This window comes from Hyla sarda, chromosome 1, assembly GCF_029499605.1.
Source record: "Hyla sarda isolate aHylSar1 chromosome 1, aHylSar1.hap1, whole genome shotgun sequence".
NCBI classification, from domain to species: Eukaryota; Metazoa; Chordata; class Amphibia; order Anura; family Hylidae; genus Hyla; species Hyla sarda.
In genome coordinates this window covers 286,506,354-286,528,501 of record NC_079189.1, presented here as the reverse complement: position 1 = coordinate 286,528,501, position 22,148 = coordinate 286,506,354, and the positions used below count along the sequence as shown (strand labels likewise).

Here is a 22,148-nt window from a genome sequence, read left to right as displayed (position 1 = left end):
GACACCAGGTCTTGGAGTCTATTTGGCTAGTGGAAGTGTCAAATTTACCATCCAGGCAGTCAGTGTCCATTAATTGGCACAGTTATGTTAATTGCCCCCAAACTGGCAACTGTATGCAATAGCTTAGACTGTCATCTCCTGGTATTTTGATCAAACGGTATGGATTCTTTGGAATGCTAACCCCTTCATGCAGAACGCTGTATATATACGGTGTTCATTAAATGTGCGCTCCCACAGCGCTGATTGGGTTAATTAGCTAAAGTCCAACACCCTGGGACCCCATTTGATTAACCCGATCAGCGATCGGGTGTGCATGGGTGGCGAGATCAACGAGTCTCTGGAGGTCCGGTGGCACGTCCACGATTCCGGGGGTAAGTATAGTCTGGGCATGATGGGAGTTGTAGTTTTGCAACATCTGGAGGACCACAGTTTGGAGACCACTGTGTGCAAAACTACAACTCACAGCATGCCCGGCTGCAAACGGCTGTCTGGGCATGCTGGAAGTTGTAGTTATGTGCCTCCAGCTGTTACAAAACTACATCTCCCAGCATGCCCAGACAGCCATTTTCTGTCTGGGCATGCTGGGATTTGTAGTTTTGCAACAGCTGGAGGTTTGCAGCCGTAAAGTTTGGAAATCACCAAGAGTTGTAGTTTTGCTAGATCTGGAGGACCACAGTTTAGAAACCACTAGGCCCTCCAGATATTGCAAAACTACAACTCCCAGCATGCCCGGCAGCAAACGGCTGTCAGTACATACTGGGAGTTGTAGTTTTGCAACAGGAGGCAGTGTGGTGGGTAAACACTGAGCTAATCTGTTACCTAATTCAGTGTTTACAGCAAGTTTCCCAATCCAAGTTTAAGCTGCGGCAAATTTTCCACCGCAACTCAAACTTCCAGTGGGAAATTCACTGTAAACCCCCGCTTATGTGAATGCACCCTAAAAACACTACACTACCACAAAATGAAAAGTAAAACACTACATATACACCCTTACACAATTACTCTCCCCCCCAATAAAAATGAAAAATGTTCCGTACGGCAGCGTTTCCAAAACAGAGCCTCCAGCTGTTGCAAAACAAAAACTCCTGGCATTGCCGGAAGGCCATTGACTGTCCAGGCATGCTGTGAGTTTTGCAATAGCTAGAGGCACCTTGTTTGTGAAACACTGGAGTAGGGTATTTTTGCCAGCGGGGGCAAGTGTAACGCTTGCATCCATGTCCGCCCCTATGCAAACCCCTAATTTAGGCTTCAAATGCGCATGGTGCTCTCTCACCTCAGAGCCCTGTCATATATTTCACAGCAACAGTTTAGGGCCACATATGGGGTATTTTCGTACTCGAGAGAAATTGTGTAACAAATTTTGTGGGGCTTTTCCTCCTTGAATGAAAAATTGGGGTCTACACCAGCATGTTAGTGTAAAAAAAAATGTTTTTTTTTTTTTACACTATTATGCTGGTGTTGCCCTATACTTTTCATTTTCACAAGACGAAAAAACAAGACCCCCAAAATTTGTAACGCAATTTCTCCAGAGTACGGAAATGCCCCATATGTGGATGTAAAGTGCTATGAGGGCGCACAACAAGGCTCAGGATTGAGAGCGCACCATGTACATTTGAGGACTAAATTGGTGATTTGCACAGTGGTGGCTGATTTTACAGTGGTTCTGACATAAACACAAAAAATAAAATAAAATACCCCCCAAAAGCAATTTCAGCAAAATTTTCTCTCCAAAATACCATTGTCGCTCCTTCTCTTCTGAGCCCTCTATTGCATCCGCAGAGCACTGTACATCCACATATGTGATATTTCCTTACTCGAGAGAAATTGGGTTACAAATATTCGGGGTGGGGGGGGGGGGGGAGGGGGTGTTCTTCTATAACTCCTTGTAAAAAAAAATGGGTCTACAAGAACATGTTAGTGTTAAAATTGAAGATTTTGAATTTTCTCCTTCACTTTGCTGCTATTCCTTTGAAATACCTAAAGGGTTAACACATTTTCTGAATGTCATTTTGAATACTTTGAGGGGTGTAGTTTATAAAATGGGGTATTTCTCACAGAAAGGCCCCTCAAATCCACTTCAAAACTGAACTGGTCCCTGAAAAATTCAGATTCTGAATTATTTTTTTTTAAATGTGAAAATTGCTGCTGAACTTTGAAGCCCTCTGATGTCTTATAAAAGTAAAAACATGTCAACTTTATGATTTCAACATAAAGTAGACATATTGTATAAGGGAATCAATATGTAATTTATTTGGTATGTTCATTTTCCTTACAAGCAGAGAGCTTCAAAGTAAAAAAAAAAATGCTAAATTTTAGTCTTGGAATTGTTCACAAAGAAATGATGTAAGGGTGCTTTCACACTATGAGCTTCTCCCGTTAATAAAAGTACGTTTGAAAGATAATTATTAACACACGTTTAACAACCCCATTCAAGTCAATGGGTTTTTTCGTTTACCCTTTGTCACACGTTATAGCCCGTCATGACTAACGTACGTTAGTTGTGACGGGAGAAATAACGTGACATGCACTAATTTTTCACACGTCACAAGAAACGGGTAAATTAACGTACATTATTTTTAACAATGAAGTCTATGGCCGACAGACGTTAGTACATACACCCGTTAATGCCCGTTATTATAACTGACGTTATTTTTTACTGAGCATGCTCAGAAGAGGTGACATCAGTAGACTCCTTAGGTGCTGAGGGACTACTACTACTCCCATCATGGAACAGACTTGTTACCATGATGGGAGTAGTATTTCCCCACTGCGGGAGTCTGCCGGTGGCTGGGGAGGTTGCATTAGTGTTTGTACTACTACTACCCCCATCATGGAACAGACTCTGTTCCATGATGGGGGTTGTAGTACAGGGGCTGAAGGATTGATCGCATCGGGTCTCACTTCTGACACCCGATCCGATAAGAAGTTATTAAGCAGAGGAGTGGGCGGCATGCTCCGCAACCCTGCGATCACGATGTATTTTTTACTTTCATTTTTAAATTCCCCGCGGGGAGCCCTGAATGGCCAGTACTGAGGAGCCAATCAGGGCTCCCTGCAGGATTTTCAAAATGGACAATGTGAGGGGATATATGTATATAAAAAGTGTTGGGGGAGGGAGGCATAGAGCGCTATATATCTAGCCCCCCAGCGCATTTATAATATACCCCGCCAGCACCTTAATAAAAATATGACCCCCCCGCCAGCGCATTAATAAAAATATGACCCCCGCCAGCACATTTATAAATATATATCTATACCCTCGCCAGCGCATAATGTGACCCCACCAGCGCATTTATAAATATATATCTATACCCCCCCTGCCAGCGCATAATGTGACCCCGCCAGCGCATTTGCCCTAATTTTCTATTGCAGCGCTATAGGTGACAAGTGTATCTATCAGATCGCATCCAGCAGCCATCGGCCAGATGATCCTGATAGATATACTATTCATTCATAGCGCCAGCGGCTGCATATGTATGTAGATGTGATGGGGGGCAGACATATAGCGTTATCTGCCCCCCACAGCGCTTCTATTTACATATGCAGCTGTCGCGATATGAATGAATAGTATATCTGTCAGCAGCATCTGCCGAGCAGATGCTGGATGCGATCTGATAGATATACTTGTCACATATAGCGCATTTGTGCAGCGTTATATGTGATATCTGTCAGATCGCATCCAGCAGCCGCCCGCGAGGATCATATTTTTATTGATGCGCTGGCGGGGGTCATATTTTTATTAATGCGCTGGGGGGCTAGATATATAGCACTCTATGCCCCCCCTTCACAACACTTAATATACATATGTCCCCTTACATTATCCATTTTAGTATCGGCCATTCAGGGCTCCCCGCGGGGAATTTAAAAATGAAAGTAAAAAGTACATAGTGTACATCGCAGGGTTGTGGACCATGCCGCTCGCTCCCCTGCTTAATAACTTCTGATCGGATCGGGTGTCAGAAGTGAGACCCGATGCGATCAATCCCTCAGCCCCTGTAATACAACCCCCATCATGGAACAGACTCTGTTCCATAATGGGGGTAGTTGTACAAACACTAATGTAACCTCCCCAGCCACCGGCAGACTACCGCACCCGGGGAACTACTACTCCCATCATGGAAACAACTCTGTTCCTGGATGGGAGTAGTAGTAGTCCTGGCTGTGGGAGTCTGTAGTCAGAGGTGTTAAAACGTTGTACATGACGGATGTTATAACGGGTGTTTGTTATCATCCGTTAATTCACCCGTTATTAAACGTCCGTTAACAATACATAATAATGAACGTTTATAAACAGGTGAACTACATAGTGTGAAAGCAGCCTAAGTATCGCCAAAAATTTACCACTAACAAAGTTAAATATGTCACGGAAAAAAATATCTCGGAATCAAATTCATAAGTTAAAGCATCCCAGGGTTATTAATGCTTAAACTGGTCAGATGTACAAAAAACGGCTGCATTACACAGGCTTGTAGTGCGAGTGATGCAGATTAAAACGGTACTCACATTGTGCAGATTCGCCCAGCCATTCCGCCACAAATTGCGTTTATCTATACATGCTAAAGAGGGCCTTGAGGCGTGGGTGGAGCTACGATCCGAGCTTTGGGCACATTGACATCCTCTGCGCTGGGCGGTGGTTCATCAATATTCATAAACCTTCTCCCTGCTCCTTCGGCCGTGTTAAATTACTGTGCACGTGCCGCTTATGTCCTTAAATAGCTGCACTCCAACTATCCCGCAACAACTCATCCACCCTCCTTAGAAATAAAAAAATAACAACAACATACTATGCCGCACCATAATTTTGAACCCGCATTTTGCCACGTTGGTGGGCGGAGTCTTGCGCCGAGGCCAGAGTTTACGTCAGGAAGGAAGACAGCGCAGCACCAACAGGCACATACACAATAGTGAAGCCACGAACAAACAAAAAACTGCTTGCTACGTTACCCCCCCCCCCCCCCCAAAATGTGCATGAAGCTGTATTACAATGGATATTTCTTTTTTAAGGAAAAAAATTTAGTGCCACATATGGGTTATTTACGTAGTCTGTAAAAATTCTTACACACTTTTTGTGCCTTATTCTATTTTAACACAACATTAATTAAAAAATGTAGTGATTACGCAAGCATGTACATGTCCTAAAATTAACAAAGTGTGCCATGTTTATTTTCAATCTTAAAATTAATAGTTATTAGTTATATAATTAATGTTTTCTATAATTAACATTAATGCTGTAGCTTTGTTTCATGATGCAGAACAAGAACAGTTGTTAAAGTGGGTGTTAATTTCCTTTTCTGAATGTATGCAGACGTATGCACTAGGGATCGACCGATATAGTTTTTTTAGGGCCGATACCGATAATCTGTGGCATTTCAGGCCGATAGCCGATAATTTATACCGATATTCCGGTATAAGTTATCGGCTATTTATCCACCCCCCCAAGGCTTTGGCTGAATCCGAGACCTCCGCCGCCACCAGCTTCTCTCCCCCTGCCTGTCCGGGGGTCCTCCCAACCACCGCAGCTGCCCACCAGCCATCCCCCCCGCACCGCCGCTGCCCTCCAGCCATCCCCCACCTACCCCCGCACCGCCGCTATCCCCCCCTACCACACACCGCCGCTGCCCCATTGCCTCCCTTATCCCCGGTTTTATAATTACCTGTTCCCGGGGTCTGAGGTCCGCGTTACTTCTGGCTCCCGTCCTGAGCTGTCACTGTGCGCACTGACGTTGACTATTGAGTATGTCACTGCACTGTGCAGCGCACAGCGTAACGCAGGACGCAGCAGGAGCCAGAAGTAGCGCGGGCCCCAGACCCCGGGAACAGGTAATTATAAAACCGGGGATAGGGGAGGCAATGGGGGCGGCGTGCAGGGCGGTGAGCGGTGCGGTGGGCGGGACATTATCGGATTATCGGCAAGGTTATTGCCGATACCAATAATGTAAAAAATCGTGAATATCGGCTGATAATATCGGCCAAACCGATAATTGGTCGATCCCAAGTATGCACTTTATGTATAAGCCAGGTTGGACCTGGAATACATATGCGACTTTTAAATGGAGATGCAACTTTTTTTCTTCATAAATAGCGACTATCCCATTTGATAAATACATGACCACTGCAAAGTAAATAAAATTATAATTACTACGTGAGCAGATTTCAGAAATGTGCTTTGGAATGAGCAAAAATCTAAAAGTCGCAGCATGTATAGAAAAGTAGCACGTGCGCAAGTACGTGCGACTTTTTTATGCAAAAAAAAATAAATCTACTACGGAGCTTGATAAATCTCCTTCATATTTTTCTTTTCAAAAATAGCTAAAAAAAACGTTAGCCAACGAACAAGATATTGGCGTACCCATTAGTGAGGACAAACCTTGCCCAGCCTGTATACCAGTCTGTATACCCGTCTCTTGGGGGATGCGGGTATACAGGCTCTACACATCCACAGATGCTAATGCAAATCCTGGCTGCCAAACAAACTTTTCAAGCACTGCTATCACATCCCCAGTATCTCTCACATACGTGGGGATGTGTTTCAGTAAGGGGGCGATCAACCATTTGATATAGCTGGACAGGTACTCCGTTGGGGTGCCTATCCCTGCTACAATTGGCCTCCCTGGGGGGGGGGGGTATAACCCCTTTGTGTACCTTCGGGAGGATATACCATTTAGGTTTAGTTGGAGTGTCAGGTAGCAACTTCGTAGCGATTTTAAAGGGGTACTCCGGTGCTTACACATCTTATCCCATATCCAAAGGATAGGGGATAACATGCCTGATCGCGGGAGTCCCGCAGCTGGGGACGCCCGCGATCATGCACGCGGCACCCCGTTAGTAATCAGTTTCCGGAGCGTGTTCGCTCCGTGTCTGATTACGGTCGACCGCAGGGTTGGCGGCGTGTGACGTCACGCCCCCGCCCCTGCGTGACGTCACGCTCCACCCCTCAATGCAAGCCTACGGGAGGGGGTGTGATAGCTCTCACTCCGGGTCTGATTACGGTCGACCGCAGGGTCGGCGGCGTGTGACGTCACGCCCCCGTGTGACGTCAGGCTCCGCCCCTCAATGCAAGCCTACGGGAGGGGGCGTGATAGCTATCACACCTCCCTCCCGTAGGCTTGCATTGAGGGGCGGAGCGTGACGTCACACGAGGGCGGGGGCGTGACGTCACGCGCCGCCGACCCTGCGGTCGACAGTAATCAGACCCGGAGCGAACACGCTCCGGAAAGTGATTACTAACGGGGTGCCGCGTGCATGATCGCGGGCGTCCCCAACTGCGGGACTCCCACGATCAGGCATCTTATCCCCTATCCTTTGGATAGGGGATAAGATATGTAAGCACGGAGTACCCCTTTAACAGTAATTATACCCATCACAGTATACTTCCTTAGGTGAGTTCGCAATTTTTCTATTGTTCCCTTGGTAGGGTCACAGGCAAGCTTCTGATACACCTCACTGTTGTTTAGTTGTTTTAAAGATTCGTACACGTAGTCTTCCTTCTTCCAGACAACCCCCCTTCTTTATCAACTTTAGACACGACTAAGTCCTGCCTACTAGCTAGCCAGCTCAAAGCCTCTCTCTCCTTTTCCGATACATTACTATGTGTCCTCATATAAACCAAGGCTTTAACTTCCTGACAAACTGACCTATAAAACAAATCTATAAGGCTCCCTGGGGCTATAGGGGGGATTAAATCTTGATGGATTGCCTCCTGAAAAATACTGAGAACGATCCACTGGTCACACATGATGTTTCAACTGAGGGTCGCCTGTCAACTCCATTAACCCCTTAAGGACCCATGACGTATGCATACGTCATCACACCCTGGGTCTTAAGGACCCATGACGTATGCATACGTCATGGTCTTTTCCTGGTCTCCGCCGCTCACCCGGCGGAGATCGGAAGCGGATCCCTGCTGAAATCCTTCAGCAGGGATCCAGGGCAAACGCCGAGGGGGGCCATGTAGGCCCCCCATGTCGGCGATTGCCGCAAATCGCAAGGGAAATCGCCCTAGCGATCTGCGGCGATACCGGGCTGATCGGGTCTCTGGGACTCGACCGCCCGGTAATTTTGCATGATCCCGGCTGTCACAGACAGCCAGGACCATGCTGAAGTATAGGAGCGAGGTGGCAAGCCTGCCACCTCCTCCGATCCCCTGCGATTCTTCGGTTAGTCAACCGACCAATCGCAGGGGGGGGGGGGGCGGTTACTTACCTCGTCCCTGAAGACCCGGATCCCGGCGATGAAGACGGCGGCGGCGGCGACAGGTGAGTGGATCTTCAGCCGCGGTCGGGCCCTTTACAGCAATGCACGTCGCCGTAAAGCGACATGCATTGCTGTATTGGGACCCTGTATACTACAACTCCCAGCATGCCCAGACAGCCCTTGGCATCTGGGCATGCTGGGAGTTGCAGTTTTGCAACATCTGGAGGTCCGCAGTTTTGGGACCACTGTGCCCTTCCAGATGTTGTAAAACTACACATCCTCAGCTTGCCCTTACTGTCCATGCATGCTGGAAGTTGTAGTTCTGTAACATCTGGCCCTTCAGATGTTGCAGAACTACAACTCCCAGCATGCCTGGACAGTTTTGGCATACTGGGAATTGTAGTTTTGCAACATCTGGAAGGGCACAGATTGGGAACCACTGTATTAGTGGTCTGCAAACTGTAGTCCTCCAGATGTTGCAAACTTCAACTCCAAGCATGCTGGGAGTTGTAGTTCGGCAACATCTGGCTCTAAAGGTGTTGCCGAACTACTACTTCCAGTATGCCTGAGAATGTTTGGGAGTTGTGGTTTTGCAACAACAGGAGGCACAAGGGTTGGGAAACATTGTATGTTTCCTAACTCAGTGTTTCCCAACCCGTGTGCCTCCAGCTGTTGCAAAACTATAACTACCAGCATGCACTGATAGACTGTGCATGCTGGGAGTTGTAGTTTTGCAACAACTGGAGGTTCCCCCCCCCCCCTGTGAATGTACAGGGTACACTCACATGGGCAGGGGGCTTACAGTGAGTATCAGGCTGCAAGTTTGCGATGCAGCAAATTTTGCGCGGCAGCTCAAACTCGCAGCGCGAAACTCACTGTAACCCCCCGCCCCTGTGACTGTACCCTAAAAACACTACACTACACTAACACAAAATAAAATAAAAAGTAAAAAACACTACATATACACATACCCCTACACAGCCCCCCTCCCCTCCCAAATAAAAATGAAAAACATCTGGTACGCCACTGTTTTCAAAATGGAGCCTCCAGCTGTTGCAAAACAACAACTCTCAGTATTGCCGGACAGCCGTTGACTGTCCAAGCATGCTGGGAGTTTTGCAACAGCTGGAGGCACCCTGTTTGGGAATCACTGGCGTAGAATACCCCTATGTCCACCCCTATGCAAATCCCTAATTCAGGCCTCAAATGCGCATGGCGCTCTCACTTTGGAGCCCTGTCGTATTTCAAGGCAACAGTTTAGGGACACATATGGAGTATCGCCGTACTCGGAAGAAATTGCCTTACAAATTTTGGGGGGCTTTTTCTCCTTTCACCCCTTATGAAAAGGTGAAGTTGGGGTCTACACCAGCATGTTAGTGTAAAAAAATAAATTTTTTACACTAACATGCTGGTGTTGCCCTATACTTTTCATTTTGACAAGAGGTAAAAGGGAAAAAAGCCCCCCAAAATTTGTAACGCAATTTCTCCCGACTACGGAGATACCCCATATGTGGGAGCAAAGTGCTCTGGGGGGCGCACAACAAGGCCCAGAAGGGAGAGTGCACGATGTACATTTGAGGTGATTTGCACAGGGGTGGCTGATTGTTACAGCGGTTTTGACAAACGCAAAAAAAAAAAAAAAACACATGTGACCCAATTTCGGAAACTACAACCCTCACGGAATGTAATGAGGGGAGCAGTGAGAATTTACACCCCACTGGTGTCTGACAGATCTTTGGAACAGTGGGCTGTGCAAATTAAAAATTTTGTACAGCCCACTGTTCCAAAGATCTGACAGACACCAGTGGGGGGTAAATGCTCACTGTACCCCTTGTTTCGATCCTGAAGGGGTCTAGTTTCCAAAATGGTATGGCATGTGGGTATTTTTTGCTGTCCTGGCACTATAGGGGCTTCCTAAATGCGACATGCCCCCGAGCAAAATTTGCTCTCAAAAAGCCAAATATGACTCCTTCTCTTCTGAGCATTGTAGTTCGCCCGTAGTGCACTTCAGGTCAACTTATGGGGTACCTCCATACTCAGAAGAGATGGGGTTACAAATTTTGGGGGGTATTTTCTGCTATTAACCCTTGCAAAAATGTGAAATTTGGGGGGGAAACACACATTTTATTGAAATATTTTTTACATTTGTTTACATATGCAAAAGTCGTGAAACACCTGTGGGGTATTAAGGCTCACTTTATTCCTTGTTACGTTCCTCAAGGGGTCTAGTTTCCAAAATGGTATGCCATGTGGGCTTTTTTTCCTGTTCTGGCACCATAGGGGCTTCCTAAATGCAACATGCCCCCCAAAAACCATTTCAGAAAAACGTACACTCCAAAATCCCCTTGTCGCTCCTTCCCTTCTGAGCCCTCTACTGCGCCCGCCGAACACTTTACATAGACATATGAGGTATGTGCTTACTCGAGAGCAATTTGGCTACAAATATAAGTATACATTTTCTCCTTTTACCCCTTGTAAAAATTAAAAAATTGGGTCTACAAGAACATGCGAGTGTAAAAAATGAAGATTGTGAATTTTCTCCTTCACTTTGCTGCTATTCCTGTGAAACACCTAAAGGGTTAAAATGCTGACTGAATGTCATTTTGAATACTTTGGGGGGTGCAGTTTTTATAATGGGGTAATTTGTGGGGTATTTCTAAGATGAAGACCCTTCAAATCCACTTCAAACCTGAACTGGTCCCTGAAAAATTGTGATTTTGGAAATTTTGTGAAAAATTGGAAAATTGCTGCTGAACTTTGAAGCCCTCTGGTGTCTTCCAAAAGTAAAAACACGTCAATTTTATGATGCAAATATAAAGTAGACATATTGTATATGTGAATAAAAAAAAAATATTTGGAATATCCATTTTCCTTACAAGCAGAGAGCTTCAAAGTTAGAAAAATGCAAAATTTTCAAATTTTTCATCAAATTTTGGGATTTTTCACCAAGAAAGGATGCAAGTTACCAAAAATAGTTACCACTATGTTAAAGTAGAATATGTCACGAAAAAACATTCTCGGAATCAGAATGATAACTAAAAGCATCCCAGAGTTATTAATGTTTAAAGTAACAGTGGTCAGATGTGCAAAAAATGGCCGGGTCCTAAGGTGTAAAATGGCTGGGTCCTTAAGAGGTTAAATCTCTCATGAGGAATTATTTTGCTGCACCCCCTTCAGATTGGTTTTAAGACATTCATTGGTTTAGGTATTCACAGAGTTAATTTGTGCATTAGGTTTGGTGTGTTCTGTGACCACTCCCCTTGTCTTCTGTATATACCTGTCTGATGTGCACCTGCCGGAAGGGGCCTGACCAATCGCAATGAGCGCGATACGGACCGTCACCCATCGACTGAACCCACCCGTCCTTGTTCCATCTTTCCACCTCCCTGCTGTCCGCGTACCTGCAACCTTAATAAAGATGCTTTACTGCTGCAGGTTTTGTGTCTGAGGAGAATGCTCCAAGCTAAGTTCTCCATGCAAGTGTAAAATAATAAAAATATGAAGTGTAAAATTTTTTTTTATAAATGCCCCGTTCCCAATAAAAGCCCTGTATTATATATAAAAAAATAAAACACAAATCATATACAACAAAAAAGCACAAAATTCACCAATTTTGCTACAAATAGCGGAATAAAAAAAGATCAAAAGGTAGCATGTATTGAAAAATAATACCAATAAAGAGTATAGCTTGTCCCGCAAAAAATAAGCCCTCGCTAAATGGCGTCCGACGAAAAATAAAAAGTTACGGTTGTCGGAAAATGATAACACAAAAAAGGGAAAAAAAAGAATTATGCTCAGAGAAGGAAAAAGAACATAAAAAGCTATATATAAAATGAGTATTGCCATAATCGTACCGACCCACAGTAAAAATATAGCATCACTTTCACCGCACAGTGAACACCATAAAAAATCAAAAATAAAACGCCAGAAATTTTCCTGTTTTTCACAATATTTTGGAGTTTATCACAAAAATTGCTGCAGTGTCAACAAAAATGCAGCACTTATATAAAGTACAATATGCCATGACAAAACACTCAATTGCTTCACTCAGAAAAAGAACTCTAAAGTTATTACCATTTAGGCTAAGTTTCCACTTAGTATTTTTTGGGGCGTTTTGACCAAAAAAAAGAATGCCAAAACGGCCTCCATGGCGTTTTTTCATTGAAAGAACGCTGCGGCCAGATGTTAGCTGTAAATCAATGAGAAACACATTTTTTTTTCCCACTTTGCGTTTTTCAGTTTGGCGTTTTTAGTGTGTGTTTTTCACTTTCCCCCCCATTTTTTAGGTAGTACTACTACTCCCAGCATGGAACACACTGTTCCATTATGAGAGTGGTAGTACCTGTACTAATTGACAGATCCTGGTCCCCTGTACTGCCGTATATACACACCTATTCATATTTCCTGCAGAGAGCTGTGATTGGCCAGATGGTTCCAGCCAATCACAACTCTCTGTGGGAAATACGAATAGGTGTATATATATTACTGAGAAAAAATACGATCTGTGTAGCTCACAGTGTCGGGCGTGCGAGGTTAACTGAATATTCTCAGAGAATAAATATAACAAATGTTTTATAAGGGACAGGGTTTCAGTCCTCAGCTTTTTTTTAGCGCACCTTGACACGCATTTTAGTACCCTGATAATACATCCCAATTAGAAAAAGATTGTTTTCCGAATTATAGCTTTTGCTATAGCATTTTTTGTTTTATGAAACCGCCCAAAAATGTGCAGAAAAAAATAGTCTAAAAATGAATGTTTTGAATGAATGTTTGAACCATTAATGTTTCAGGAAAATAGGAACTTGTACTTCATTTAACAACTGTAACTCTCCTGAATGGGAGTAAGGCTATGTTCCCATCAGCGTTGTTCAAATCTGTTAGGCTAGGTTAAGACTACGGAATCTCCAGGCAGAAAATTTCCGCCCGGAGATTCCGAGTGCGGCCAGGGCTGGCTGAATCAGTCGGCGCTAGGACCGCGTGGACACTGCAGTCTCCAATAGACTGCAATGTGTTCCGCGCGGATTTCCGCCTGAAGAAATAGCAACGACTTTCTTCAGGCGGAAATTTCCAAGCGGATTTTCCGTTCACAAATTCCACTTCACAAATTCCGAAGTGTGAATTTGTGAACGGAAACCCATTCACTACACTATACATTTTAGCAAGCGGAATTACCGCCTGAGGTCACTCATAATGGATAGAAAACTGATGTTAACAGAAGTAAAATAGCAAAAGATTTTGTAAAACTTGCATATAAAATAACGGACCGTTAAAGCGCAACTGTCATGAAATTTTGGTGCAATAACCTGCACACAGCCTTTGTACTGTGTGCAGGTGGTGGGTATAGCAATGTTTTTACCGGAAATTTGCAGGATTTCATGACTGCAAAAAAGGCTTTTATTCGAAGCCACTGACGGTCGGATAGGCGTGGCGCGCGGTACGCGATGCCCTGCCGCCGCCACCCCCACTCCTACCCTGTTTGTCCGCGCTGGGACCTCTGTGTGATTGACACACAGGTCCCAGCACATGCGCCCTTCAGCTAATATAACCTGTGCGCTGCTGTGTGTCATCCAGCAAGAACTCGCTCCAGCCGCCGTCTTCCTCCTCAGTGCGCCTGCGCAGTGCTAGGTGCAGAGAGCGCGCTTCCTCTCTGCACCTAGTATCGAGAACTAACCTGATTGCGCGCTGCTCTGCGCAGGCGCACTGAGGAGGGAGACGGCGGCGCGAGGGTTTGCTGGATGACACACAGCAGCGCGCAGGTTAGATTAGCTGAAGGGCGCATGCGCTGGAACCTGTGTGTCAATCACACAGAGGTCCCAGCGCGGACATACGGGGTAGGCGTGGTGGCGGCGGCGGGGCATTGCGTACCTCAAGCCACGCATATCCGACCGTCAGTGGCTTTGAATAAAAGCCTTTTTTGCAGTCATGAAAGCCTGCAAATTTCCGGTAAAAATAATGCTATACCCACCACCTGCACACAGTACAAAGGTTATTGCACCAAAATGTCATGACAGTTGCGCTTTAACATCCATTATTAGCTGCTAAAATTTCCGTTTATCGCTGTTAATGTCCGTTATTTTTTAACCAATTATTTTTTATTTCTAAGCATGCTAATTTCTCTAACGCAAATTAAGTAATGAAAATGAAAAACACTGGTGTGAACCCATCCTAGCCAGCAGAGTTCAATGGGATGGCTGTAAACTGGTTGTTTCTATCTTTAAAGGGGTATTCCAGGCAAAACCTTTTTTTATATATATCAACTGGCTCCAGAAAGTTAAACAGATTTGTAAATTACTTCTATTAAAAAATCTTAATCCTTCCAATAGTTATTAGCTCACGTCCCGGGAGCTGTGCATGATGGAAGAATATCCCTTGCATGATGGGAAAATATCCCCATACGAGCTGGACAGCTCTCGGGACGTGAGTCATTAGAAAGCAGTTAGACAGAAAACAGCAACTCAACTTCAGAAGCTAATAACTATTGGAAGGATTAAGATTTTCTAATAGAAGTAATTTACAAATCTGTTTAAAGGATAGCTCCCACCATCATGTTTTTTCTTTTTTCTGTCCCTGCCTATTGCCCTTCTATCCCTAACACCCTCCCTGCCTTTATTTTATTTTTTTTACTATTTTAAAAATGGCATTTAGTCTGCCTGGTAGTGTGCTCACTACCAGGCAGACTTCCTCAGCAGGCACCACGTCACTGATGCCTGCTGGGGTCCAACTTCCGCCCTTAGTTCTCCTAACAAGGTGCCTCCAGCTGTTTCACCACTACAACTCCCAGCATGCCCTGACATCTACTGGGCATGCTGGGAGTTGTAGTGGGGAAACAACTGGAGGCACACTGTGAGGGCCGCACATTCCGCTCCCCGCCGCGCAGCCCGCATTTTAAACTGTTTTAAAATCACTTTTTTTTTATTAAAGTATATTAGAGATATGTTGTAGTACTTAAGTACTACAACATATCAATTTTTTGATTTCATGACAGTGCCCATTTAACCTTCCGGAGCCAATTGATATATAAAAAAAAAGTTTTTGCCTGGAATACCCCTTTAACCTGTTAAGGATCAAGGAGCGTACCTGTACACCATAGTCCTGGTACCGCAGTTTGGAAGTGTGCTTCATACCTGGCGAGTCCTGATTGCTATCAGCAGCCAGGACCAAAGGTTAAAGGGGTACTCCGGTGAAAACTTTTTTTCTTTTAAATCAACTGGTGCCAGAAAGTTAAACATATTTGTAAATTACTTCTATTAAAAAATCTTAATCCTTCCAGAACTTATTAGCTGCTGAATGCTACAGAGGAAATTCCTTTCATTTTGGAACACTGATGACATCACGAGCATAGTGCTCTCTGCTGACATCTCTGTCCATTTTAGCAACCGTGCATAGCAGATGTATGCTAAGGACAGCATGGGGGCTCAGTGGTTAGCACTATTACCTTGCAGTGCTCGGGCCTTGGGTTCAAATCCCACTAAGGGCAACAATAAATAAATACTTATTATTATTATAATAATCTCAGCAGAGAGCACTGTGCTCGTGATGTCATCAGAGAGCATTCCAAAAAGAAAATAATTTCCTCTGTAGTATTCAGCAGCTAATAAGTACAGGAAGGATTAAGATTTTTTAATAGAAGTAATTTACAAATATGTTTAACTTTCCGGAGCCAGTTGATTTAAAAGAAAAAAGGTTTTCACTGGAGTACCCCTTTAATGCCGGGCATCATCGATCGGCCCGATGCCCAGCATTAAAACTTTAGATGCTGTGATGATAGTTGATTGCTGCGTCTAAATATGGGCTCTAAATAAGGCCCTTACATGCCTCCTCGCTGTGTGATCGTGCTCTGAACAGGCAGCAGAGAACCGATAACACTGATCAATGCTGCACGTTATAGCCTCCTATGGGGACCAAAATTAAAAGTAAATACTTAAAGTAGAAGTATCGTGTGTGTGTGTGGGGGGGGGTGGGGGTGGGGGGGGGGGGCAGGAATTAACCCCTTCCTAATAAAAGTCTAAACCACCCCTTTTTCCCATTTTTAAAAACAAATTAAATAATGTAATCAAAAACAAACATATGTGGTAGCACCGCATGTGTAAATGTCTGAACTGTTAAAATGTGAAGTTAATTAAACTGCACTGTCGATGGCGTACACGCAAAAAAAATACCAAAGTCCAAAATTGTGCATTTTTGGTCACTTTATATACTATAAAAAATAAAATAAAAAAAAAGTATAAATAGGGATCAAAAAGTCCCATCAGAACAAAAATTGTACCGATGAAAACTACAGATCACAGTGCAAAAAATGAGCCCTCATACATCCCCTTATGCAGAAAAATAGAAAAAGTTATAGGGTCAGCAAAGGACAATTTTCAGCATACTAACTTCCGCGCATGTAGTTAAATTTAAGTAGTATAGTAAAACATAACCTTTATAAATTGTGTATCCTTGTAACCGTATGGACCTACAGAATAAATATAAGGTGTCATTTTTATTGAAAAGTGTAATGCGTAGAAACCGAAGCCCCCAAAAGTTATTTAACCCCTTAAGGACCGGGGGTTTTTCCTTTTTTGCATTTTCGTTTTTTGCTCCTTGCTTTAAAAAATCATAACTCTTAATTTTGCACCTAAAAATCCATATGATTGCTTATTTTTTGCGCCACCAATTCTACTTTGTAATGACGTCAGTCATTTTGCCCAAAAATCTACGGTGAAACGGAAAAAAAATCATTGTGAGACAAAATTGAAAAAAAAACTCAGTTTTGTAACTTTTGAGGGCTTCCGTTTCTACGTAGTACATTTTTCGGTAAAAATTACACCTTATCATTATTCTGTAGGTCCTTTCGATTAAAATGATACCCTATTTATATAGGTTTGATTTTGTCGGACTTCTGGAAAAAATCATAACTACATGCAGGAAAATTTATACATTTAAAATTGTCATCTTCTGACCCCTATAACTTTTTATTTTTCCGTGTATGGGGCGGTATGAGGGCTCATTTTTTGCACCGTGATCTGAAGTTTTTAACGGTACCATTTTTGCATTGATAGGACTTATTGATCGCTTTTTATTCATTTTTAAATGATATAAAAAGTGACCAAAAATGCACTATTTTGGACTTTGGAATTTTTTTGCGCGCACGCCATTGACCGAGCGGTTTAATTAACGATATATTTTTATAATTCGGACATTTCCGCACGTGGCGATACCACATATGTTTAATTTTATTTACACTTTTTTTTTTTATGGGAAAAGGGGGGTGATTCAAATTTCTAATAGGGGAGGGGTTAAATGATATTCATTCACTTTTTTTTTCCAGTGTTATAGGTCCCATAGGGGACTATAACACTGCACACACTGATCTTCATCATTGATCACTGGTTTCCATAGGAAACCAGTGATCGATGATTCTGCCGCATGACTGCTCATGCCTGGATCTCAGGCACTGAGCAGTCATTCGGCGATCGGACAGCGAGGAGGCAGGTAGGGGCCCTCCCGCTGTCCTGTCAGCTGTTCGGGATGCCGCTATTTCGCCGCGGCTATCCCGAATAGCCCACTGAGCTAACCGGCAGCTTTCACTTTCGCTTTTAGCCGCGCGGCTAAAGGGTTATTAGCGGCGGGTCCCGGCTTCACTATGACGCCGGGCCCGCCGTGATATGATGCGGGGTTACCGTGTAACCATGCGTTATATCACCGGAGCAGGACCAAGGACGTACCAGTACGTCCTTGGTCCTTAAGGGGTTAAAAAAGGAAAAAAAATAGTTACAAAATAAGTGCAGTCATTACAAAGTAGAATTGGTGACGCAAAAAACAAGCCCTTATATGGGTCTGTAGGTGCAAAATTTAAAGCGTTCTGATTTTTAGAAGGAGAGGAGGAAAAAACTAAAGTGCAAAAATGAAAATTGGTACTCCGGCGCTTAGACATCTTATCCCCTATCCAAAGGGGACCCCCGTGATCTTCCACGCCACACCCCGTTAGAATCAGTCCCCGGAGTGTGTTCACTCCAGGTCTCATTACTGGCGATCACGGGGACAGAGCATAGTGACGTCACGGCTCCGCCCCCGTGTGACATCACGCTCCGCCCCCTCAATGCAAGCCTAAGGGAGGGGGCGTGACAGCTGTCACGCCCCTCCAAAAGACTTGCATTGAGGGGGCGGAGCGTGACGTCACACGGGGACGGAGCCGTGACGTCACTATGCTCTGTCCTCGTGGTCGAGGACTCAGCCTGAGGACCTCCAGCGGTTCCGGAAGCCGCTAAAGGTGGATGCTGCATGGTAGATCCCGGGGGTCCCCAGCAGCGGGACCCAAGCCATCTGACATCTTATCCCTTATCCTTTGGATAGGGGATAAGATGTCTAGGGGCGGAGTACCCCTTTCAGACCAAAATGGGCTGAGTCCTTAAGGAGTATTTGTTAACTTCACCTTAGGGTACATTCACGTGCGTGTCTCTTGCCACGTGGTATGGTAAGTCCATAATATAATCTACAGCAGAAAATAAGGAAAATATCAGGAGCAGAAATTCTTCAGCAAAAGAAGCACATGTGAATGTACCCTAAGGGCTGCGGAATCTGTAGGCGCTATATAAATAAATAAGGGTGCATTTACACACACCGGATCCGCTGTGGATCTGAAGTTGAGGATTTCATATGCCAATAACAAATACACATAAGAATTGCCAAATCTGCAGCAAATCCAATGTGTGTGTCTGTACATACCCCAGTGTTTCCAACCAGGGTGCCTCCAGCTGTTGCAAAACTACAACTTCCAGCATTCCTGGACAAACAAAGGCAGACTGGGCGTTGTAGTTTTGCAACAGCTGGAGGCATCCTAGTTGGGAAACACTTATGCACCTTAATGTGGGAATAGAGTCCTAGATCAGACACATAAAAAGGGGTTATATTTCAAGAGATTTTTTTTCTAGATAAAATTCAGATGCATCCCATAGAATAGCATTTCACAACCAGTGTGCCTCCAGCTGTTGCAAAGCTACAACTCCCAGAATGTCCGGGCATGCTGGGAGTTGTAGTTTTGCAACAGCTGAAGGCACACTGGTTGTGAAATGCTGTACTATAGTACAGTGATAGAGCTCATTCATATGCCACACTGCAGCTACATTCCACATCCCACCCAGCAACAAGCAGAAAGGAATGACTGCCACTCGTAGCCATTGCGGTATCCGCATAGCCCCAGCGCCCCTTCCTGTACCGCTCACCATTGTGTCACAGCGTCACGTGTTCCACCAAAGAGTGACCAGCGAAGACGGAAACTGCTGCGGTGTCATCTGTGACTCAGGAGCGCCCTCTATCTGCTGGATGACTTATGACAAGCAATCATTACACTGACTAGCACCTTATCTGCATAAAAAAGATTTCAGATGTGGTCGGCACAAGGTTGGATTTTTTCACATTTTATTTTTGGCCAAGAAAGCTGCAGCTAGATTTCACTTTAAAATCTACAGAGGAATTTCAGGCGGAATCCCTGACGATTATTTGATGGATCATGTAAGGAATAAGTATAAGTTTCTGGTTGAGTTCAACCGGATTTTCGCAACTTTGCGCAGTTTCCATGAAGACATTTCCGACACAGATCCAAATTCCGCAGGAGAAATTCATGAGGCAGAACCTGTTGGTAAAATCCTTTACGTCAATGAGACTTCTTATTTCCACTCCATATCTGCCACATACTGCTCCAAATTCTGTGCCAATTCCGCATCCTTCCCGCCTCATTTTGGCATGGCACAGAAAGAGAATTTCAGCAAGGAAACTACTTCACATTCTTCAGTGTCGCATACCCACAAAGCGTTTTGGATGTGGTGTTTCCTGCGACACCTTGCTCCAAGTTTTTAGCCCATGCTTATGTTAACCCATTCCCACCATATGACGTGTATGTACGGCTTGGGCAGGAATATATTAACGCATATCTTTACATCATGAAGCGTTAACTGTCTATTAAGTGACTGTAGAAGCTGTTATCACTTCATAGAGAGAGAAATGGTGGTTATGAACAGCCAGGACTTATTACTAATACCTGGCATGATTGGAATGGACCCTTTAGATCCAAGTGGATAACGGGATGTAAAAGGAGGGGCCAGTTTTTTATAGGGACCTTCGTGGAGTAATTGCAGGGTCCCAATCAGCTGGAAATGACAGCCAAAGGTGACCCTCCGCACAGGGACACACTTTTCTGCTTTACAGCTGGCTCCCTCTTACTCCCTATACCCCTATTCCTAATCATAACCCCTAACCGCGATCAGTACTGAAAAGGGCTGAGAGCTCAGGTCACATTCGGCTACGGGTCACAGATTTTTTCACTTCACCGGATCCCATTGATTATATTGGGGACTGTTGTTTTAGAGGAGTATAGTGGGAGAAAAAGACTGTGCATGCACTAATTTTTCTCATGCTATACTCCCGTAGTTTTACAACGGCTAGTGTACTGCACTGCTGGCAATGTGAAAGTAGCCTACCACTGAATAATGCTATGCTATGGCAAAGTATTAAACAGTGTTTGCAATCATAGATAACAGGTAATAGTCCCCTACGAGTTTTGGTCACTTCATATACCAGAAAATAATGAGTATAAAGCCCACAGGGCTGTATTTGTGTGAGGGAGGAAGTGATTATCGCCTCCTGCATTTCCAGGTGGGGCTTATTGGGAACAGGTGGGGGACGTGTGTGTATATAACTTCCCCCTCTCCTACAGGGGCGGAGCACGTGACGTTTGTGGAACCCTCCCTTATTTTATTCCTTCACTATAGGGCATGCCCTCATTATGTGGTTATGGCCCAAGTCAGACCACTGTACTAGGGTAAGATCTTTGTATAGGTATAAAGGATACGTTTCCTGTCACTAGTATATGGATGGAGCCTGAACGCAAATAAAAAAAAGTCCCATCAAAACAAAAATGGTACTGTACTAATAAAACCACCAGTCACAACGCATAAAATGAGCCCTCATACAGCCGTGTAAATGGAAAAAAAAAGTTTTTTCTTATAACTATAGTAAAATAACAAAACCTATATAAATTGAATCGTCGTAATCGTATTGATAACATTTTAACCTTAAAGTGTACTGCTTAGACACGAAAAACAACACATCCCTCTGTGACTGCCATTAGGAAACGTTCACATGGGTGCATCTTCTTAGACTTTTCCCACTGTGGGCTTAGCTGCAGTAGAAAATCCACAGAAGAACCCATTGAAGTCAGCAAAATCTGCAGTAAATTTTCCACTGAACGTAGCCTAAGGATGGGCACAGGCATTGCTCCAATAAATGCCACTAAAGGGTGAAAAAGCACCAGAAACAAAAACTTCATGTAGGTGTTTCATTTTCGCCCCCAAAATAACACCATATGGTGTCTGCTTCTTCCATCAGGCTGGCGTCACATGTGGGCCCAGATTTATCAATCAGTAGTGATTTCCCCATGACAACCAATCACAGCTAAGCTCTCATTTCTGAACCAGCTCTGGTGACATAAAAGGTGAGCTATGATTGGCTGCTGAGTGAAAAACCAGACAGTGTTGTTTCAGACAGATTGATTAATCTGGGCCTAAGTGTTTACCAGAAAAACCTTATTGGGTAGATTTATCAAAGTCTGATTGAGGAAGTATTGCCCATAACCTGTCAGATTACTTTTTTTTTCAGAGCCCTTTTTAAACATCAAGTTTAGTTTGCTGCTGCATATTTTCCTACCCATCAGGCTAGGCTCACACGGCTCACACGGCTGCTGTCTCCCGTCCCGCTTTTCTCCCATCATTGCTGCTAAATGGACCATACTAACTAACGCATGCAAACTTATGCAAAAGGATGCCATTAAGTGGCATCCTGTTGCATCCGCTTTTAATCTTTTTATTTCTATTTTAAGTTTTTGTTATTGTCTGGCTACTTCCTGGTTCCTTACACCTCTTCGGAGCATGCTCAGAAGTAATAGCGGATCAAAAATGGATTGGAAAAAACAGGTGCAA

At 44.2% G+C, this 22,148-nt stretch overlaps 1 protein-coding gene across 2 annotated transcripts in view; it reads right to left on the bottom strand.

Moving 5' to 3' along the window:
• Positions 1-19,466, bottom strand: part of REX1BD (required for excision 1-B domain containing) — a 57,458-nt gene extending 37,992 nt beyond the window's left edge. The window contains exons 1-2 of one of the 2 annotated variants that reach the window (XM_056574536.1): positions 19,313-19,384; positions 16,614-16,648 (exon numbers count right to left, since the gene is read on the bottom strand). In XM_056574536.1, the coding sequence (XP_056430511.1) occupies positions 16,614-16,648; positions 19,313-19,367 (90 nt within the window). In that variant the 5' untranslated portion in view covers positions 19,368-19,384. The other variant, XM_056574546.1, reaches the window with a different exon arrangement.
• Between the last annotated feature and the right edge of the window lie 2,682 nt (positions 19,467-22,148).